Source organism: Palaemon carinicauda, chromosome 5 (genome assembly GCF_036898095.1).
Source record: "Palaemon carinicauda isolate YSFRI2023 chromosome 5, ASM3689809v2, whole genome shotgun sequence".
In the NCBI taxonomy this organism is placed as follows: domain Eukaryota; kingdom Metazoa; phylum Arthropoda; class Malacostraca; order Decapoda; family Palaemonidae; genus Palaemon; species Palaemon carinicauda.
The window spans coordinates 136,191,824-136,198,567 of NC_090729.1; the positions used below are offsets into that span (position 1 = coordinate 136,191,824).

General features: G+C 38.0%; 1 protein-coding gene across 1 annotated transcript; it reads left to right on the plus strand.

Annotated features, from left to right (window-relative positions):
* Positions 1 to 4,378: 4,378 nt before the first annotated feature.
* On the plus strand, positions 4,379 to 6,046 carry LOC137641505 (uncharacterized). The gene is made up of 2 exons (XM_068374123.1): positions 4,379 to 4,636; positions 5,040 to 6,046. Exons 1-2 carry the CDS (start codon positions 4,453 to 4,455, stop codon positions 6,044 to 6,046), a joined length of 1,191 nt encoding a protein of 396 aa, XP_068230224.1. The 5' UTR covers positions 4,379 to 4,452.
* Positions 6,047 to 6,744: the final 698 nt, after the last annotated feature.

Consider the following 6,744-nt stretch of genomic DNA (forward strand, 5'->3'; position numbering starts at 1 on the left):
GGATTTATTAACCAATCCCGGGTATTTAACCACAAATCCTGTGGGAATTTAATCCTGAACCGTTGGGGGTTTCATGTCCGAATCTTTAAGGGATTTAACCAAAAATCATCGGGGTTTTAACTAAGAAATCTAGGATTTAACCACGCTTTGGACATTTGACCACGAATCATTTGGGGATTTAATCACAAATCCTTGGAGATTTAGCCATAAATCCTGGGGATTTAGCCACAAATCCTGGGGATTTAGCCGCAAATCCTGGGGGATTTAATCACGAATTCTGGGGGAGATTTAACAACGAATCAAGTACTCAAAAAATATATCAGTTCGCTGTATTAATAAATTAACTAAAGTCCGATTAATCATTTTAATGATCATAGATTTACAATTTAAAAATGCAAAATAAAATTGAGAAAGACTTCACCTCCAACCAACATTAGTCGTGGATAAAAAAAAAGGCAAATTTTGTCGGTCACTGACAGGTAGATAGAGTATCAGTGTCTTCAAAAACTCCACACGGACATAAAACCGAAGCAATTCTCTTCCGAGTGGGGACACCTTAACGTGGTGAAAGATTTTATATCATGACCAGCAAAGCCTGTACTAGTCAGGGACACATACTAGGTTGGTTTGCTGTGAACGGACAGGCGGAAATTTCCTACCATCATCTATCAGCGGTGGTCAAGGTGTTGATGAAGAATGGCCAGTCCCCAAGACATGAATACAGACATGTCTGAAGCCTTTGTCCGTCAGTGGACTAGAAAGGGCTGCATTATATATATATATATATATATATATATATATATATATATATATATATATATATATATATATGTATACATAATGCATCCTTTTCTAGTCTACTGACGGACAAAGACTTCAGACATGTGTAACTTAGGCCTTTTGCGTCAATAGGCTCAAATGATGATGATGATGATGATATATATGGATATATACGTTCATATACCCATATATGTAGGTATGTATTTACATATATATGTGTGTATACATACATACTAGCATATGGAAATATACAGTCTGTATTTGGTTAATAACCTTACATATATGTATATGTGTATGTATATTGTATGCATATATTCTGTACTGTATATATATATATATATATATATATATATATATATATATATATATATATATATATATATATATATATATATATACCGTGTTACTGCTCGCTACATCCACTGGAAGTCTATTCCACATTTGGTATTTCGTATATAAAGAAAGAAGAGAAGAAACTGATTGTGGCAGAGATGAGAATGTTGAGATGGATGTTGTGGGGTGGCAAGAAGAGATGAGACATGGAATGAGGTAATTAGGGGTATCACAGGAGTTAGAGAACTATATATAAGATCCAAGAAACTAGACTGAGGTGGTGCGGTCATGTCATGAGAAGAGATGAGCAGTATATTGGGAGGAGAGTGATGGAAATGGAGGTACAGGGAACGAGAAGGAGAGGGAGACCAAAGCGAAGGTGGGTGGACTGTATCAAGGATGACCTTCGATCAAAGGGATTAACCGGTGATGAAGTGTGGAACAGAGGTAGATGGAGAACGCTGGCCAGAAACATCGACCCCACATAAAATTGGGAAAAGATGCAGACAAAGAAGAAGAAGATGTAAAGAAAATTACCACATTGAGTGTTGTATCTTTTCCATTCCAGTTTGTATCCGTTAAGGAAAGAAAATAGGAGATAAAATATAAACAAGAAATAATAAATATATATAAAATACATTAAGATCAATGGGCAGATTACTATAACAGTAATGAAGATGACACCGGAAGTATAGCCTTCTGGATAATACAGTGGTAACGTGTTTGCCTAGCATTTGCATGGCAGCAGATCGATCCCAGCCCGGGGCATTGAGTTTAAGCTGCGCACTTTAAACGTTGTAGACACTGTCTGAGAAAGGAACTACAAGTGATTTGAGCCTTCTGAAAGCGTTGTAAACGATTTGGTTGGGCTTACACAGCTGACGTTCTGGTGAGTATCTATTCTGATGAAACTGGAACCAGACACTTTTTTTTTTTTAAGCTTTTAAAGTTGCCAGCAAATAAAAGTAAAACGAATAAACTTTAGTAGAGTTTTTCCGGTTTCTTCTAGAGTTGCTTCATTTTTTTTTTGTCACAAATCTTATAATATAATTTTATACGAATTTAAATGTGTATTTTTAGCAACGGAATGATGCATGTATGAATACTTGCCTCTTTTAAAGTACTCTGTGTGTATATATATATATATATATATATATATATATATATATATATATATATATATTCGTTCACGCTCAGCTCTCTCTCTATCCCTCTGTTATGGGGAAAGGAAATAGTCATACCCTGTTGAGACGGAGGTGGTTGTGCATATATATATATATATATATATATATATATATATATATATATATATATATATATATATATATATATATAAATATTAGCCATCATTTTTTATGGGTCCGTACACTAGGGTTTGTGCATATATACACACACACACACACACACACATATATATATATATATATATATATGTGTGTGTGTGTGTGTGTGTGTGTGTGTGTATAGAGACAGGACAGTGGCATATATCATGGGTTCCTAACCTGGGATACATTTAGGCCTACCCCAGTGGTACATAATTTTTTTACTTTCCAGTGGGTACGTTTGATCTGAGAGAATATCAAGTAGGCCTACTTCTAAGTATATAAAGTAATCTATGATGAGATTCAATGGTAGATTTATATCGATAAGAATCTGTTTCTCTTTTCCATCATAAATTTATGGGTACAAAGGAATTTATTAAAATACCCAAAGGGATACAGAAGAACACAAAGGTTAGGAACCTTTAGCTATGGTTAGCAGCTCTTCTAGGGGAAGGACACTCCAAAATCAAACCATTGTTCTCTAGTCTTGGGTAGTGCCATAGCCTCTGTACCATGGTCTTCCACCGTCTTGTTAGAGTTCTCTTGCTTGAGGGTACACTCGGCCACACACTTCTCTTATTTCTCTATCACTTGTTTTGTTAAAGTTTATATAGTTTATATAGGAGATATTCATTTTAATGTTACTGTTCTTAAAATAGTTCTCCTTTTCCTTATTTCCTTTCCTCACTGGTCTCTTTTTCCTGGTTTCCTTGGGCTATTTTCCCTGTTGAAGCCCCTGGACTTAAAGCATCATGTTTTTCCAATTAGGGTAGTAGCTTAGCATGAATTACTAATACTAATACCTCTGTCTAGAGAGTACTGGAATGTTTCCTTCACTTATTCGAAACCAGGACAGTGGAAAACCGATCTTGCTTTATACAGGCTAAAATATCAACACAAAGGACTAATTCAGGAAAATCCCACTGCTAAAGCTGAAACAGCTTATGTAGCAACATGGAAGAGATATAACTACTGTGTAATTGAATGCATAAAAAAGAAATCTTAAAAAAATAAAAAGGTTTAGGTAACAGTTATCTAAACGTCCACCCAGTGGGACTAGGTGGGCTGTTAGAGAGAGGGGTAGAACGTGAGACATTACCTACGGTTTTGAGACAAAGTTTCTTGAACTTCCCAGTTTCGATAAATCTTAGGTAATCCCCAGTTTGGGATTCCCATATACCGGTAGCGAAAAACGGGGATATACTCTCTCTCTCTCTCTCTCTCTCTCTCTCTCTCTCTCTCTCTCTCTCTCTCTCTCTCTCTCTCTCTCTCTCTCTCTCCCTGCAACATTAAAACGTTTTGGGCTTCTTAAAACGTATTGTTTTCACATTTATAACTTCTATACGAATAATACGATTACCAACGACCGGTTTAGACGTATACCTATGCCATCATGGCTTATAGTACGTCCTGCTATTATTATCAGCTAAGCTACAACCCTAGTTGGAAAAGCAGGATGCTATAAGCCCAGAGGCTTCAACAGGGAAATAGCCCAGTGACGAAAGGAAACAAGGAAAAATAATATATTTCAAGAACAGTAACATCAAAATATTTCATATATAAATTATAAAAATACTTCAACAAAGGACTTTTCAAGCCATGATTTCTCTCTCTCTCTCTCTCTCTCTCTCTCTCTCTCTCTCTCTCTCTCTCTCTCTCTCTCTCTCTCTCTCTCTCTCTCCCTGCAACATTAAAACGTTTTGGGCTTCTTAAAACGTATTGTTTCTCATTTATAAATTCTATACGAATAATACGATAACCAACGACCGGTTTAGACGTATACCTCTGACATCATGGCTTATTACGTCCGCAGTTGAACCGCACAGCTCGTGCGTACGGGAAAACGCCTCCAGCCGATCTGAAACGTATAGAGATAGCTTTTCTGGTGTATATAAACTGCTGATATCTCCTTTCACAAAACATACTTTGTACATCGTCCCACGGAGCTTAAAGTGCCTTATACTCAGTAGCAGAAAAAGACAGGAAGATAAGAAGAAGAACTCAGTTCACAGTAGCAATGAATAACTTTTACAGCGAGGTCGAGGCTCACGGTTTAGTGGTACCACTCCGCTCACCCGAATTATCGTTGCGAGAAGGCGAATTGACGGACGAGTTCATAGTGAATTACATGCACGAGATGGAGAGCAGTCTGACCGGATATTCCAACTCTCAGCTCACGAAATTTTCTGATGCAATGGCAGGTAAAAAACGAGGAGTTCATTTTGGTTCAAACTCTCTTTATTTTTTATCAGGTTTAGCCACAGGTTGTGTGTGTGTGTGTGTGTGTGTGTGTGTGAGAGAGAGAGAGAGAGAGAGAGAGAGAGAGAGAGAGAGAGAGAGAGAGATTTTGTCAAGTGATTATGCATTTTACTATATAGCCATCTCTAGTTTCTGGATTACTAACAGACAACCTTCCCCGGTTTAGCCACAAGTTGTGTGTGTGTGTATGAGAGAGAGAGAGAGAGAGAGAGAGAGAGAGAGAGAGAGAGAGAGATTTTGTCAAGTGATTATGCATTTTACTATATAGCCATATCTAGAGCCTTGTAATATTTATCATTCTTTTGCCAGGTTCACATCTTAATTGCGTTTCTTTCCTTGTTTCAGATGTTACCAGCATTGCAAGGGAAGTAACTTCCAGTTGGAATGGCGTTCATGATTACCCAAGTGGATCTCCATTGATGGTCTCTGATTTCCACGTACCCGATGAACCAACCTACTCTCAGTCAAGCCAGTCGCCTTATGGTACAAGTAACTGTACAACCCTTGATGGAAATTATGCAGAGGAACAGATACTGAATATCCCCAACACAGTGCACTCTGGTTCTCAGGTGTCCGACTATCTGCAGCGCTCTTCTAAAGAGAGTCTTTATGAGACAGCTCTGCTAAGATCTCCACTAGACTTCTCTGAAGATTTTGCTCGGGCTCTCCCGCTAAGATCTCCAGCAGAGCGCTTTGAAGGTTCTCCTCAGGCAGCCCTGCTAAGATCCCTAGTAGATCACTTTGAAGATTCTGCTCAGTCAGACTTGCTAAGGCCTCCAGTATACTTCTTTGAAGATTCTGCTCAGGCATCACCTCTAGCTGTAAGCAGTTATCCATCTTCTAGTCACTCTCAGACCTTACCAGCTGATGTTTTGACTGAAGATATAGCTACAATCAAGAGAGGTGCACAAGAGTGTCAAGAACCACAAAAGAAAAGACGCGGTCGCAAGCCAAAATCAGAGGAGGAAAAAGCTGCGGCCCTTGAAAAACGCAGGGGAAATAAAAGTAGAGCCAAAGTGTATGAAATTCAAAAGCCATTTGAGGATAAAGAAATGGAAAGAAAAAGATTGAATGCTGTCAACTCTAAGAAACACCGAGACCAGCAGAAGCAGCTGCAAAGGGAGATGGAAAAACAGTTAGCCGACACATCCATCGAGCGAGATATCATGATGCGAGAAAATGAGGAACTGAAAAAAGATTTAGATAATGCATTAGGACAGCTTGGTGACACTATTTCAGAGCGAGATATCCTGAAGCAAGAAAATGAGGATCTGCATAGAAAGCTGAATGCTGCGCTAACCCAGCTTGTGACAATTCAGAGACATTACGGTGTTCGAGACGCTCCTGTTTAAAGCATCACCAAAGATTACTGGCTCAAAAGAAATGAATCTTCAGTATTCCTTGGCTGGGTATACAGTCTGACTTGGGTGATTGCCCCAGCTGACATTTTCATCACCCGGACCTCGGAGGCAGGGAGAGTCGTCTACAGATACCCTTAAACTCCTAAAAAGAAGTCTGTCATGGACCAAAAGATGATTTTTACAATTACAATTATGATAGCAAGAGGTCTATTCCCTTTTGCCATCTCACACTCATTACAGTTTGTTCTTAAATAGCAAGAGGTCTATTTCCTCTTGCTATTGACACATACTCCAGACATTATTGACCACATATTACTCAGTACATTTTTATCACATGCCACATACTACTCAGTACATAAACCTGGTCTTTTCTCATCTGGCTAAATAATGACAACACTACCTTAATTTACACTACCAGTTAACATATGAAGGGAACTGGTAAATCCCTTGTGTTATCTACTTCATCTAATCGGTACACCATTTTGTCATTTCAGGGATTTACATGGAAAATTAATATTTGGTCATTAATCAACCAGTTCTTGCGAGACTCAGAGTAACTATGATTACTTAATGGGGAATTTAATAAACTATTTTTTGCATTTCAAACAGAGATTATAAGTTCAATTCTTAACAAAATCATTCAGGTAGTACATTTCTCAGAAATAGTTTATCACTGATTCTGGTACGTA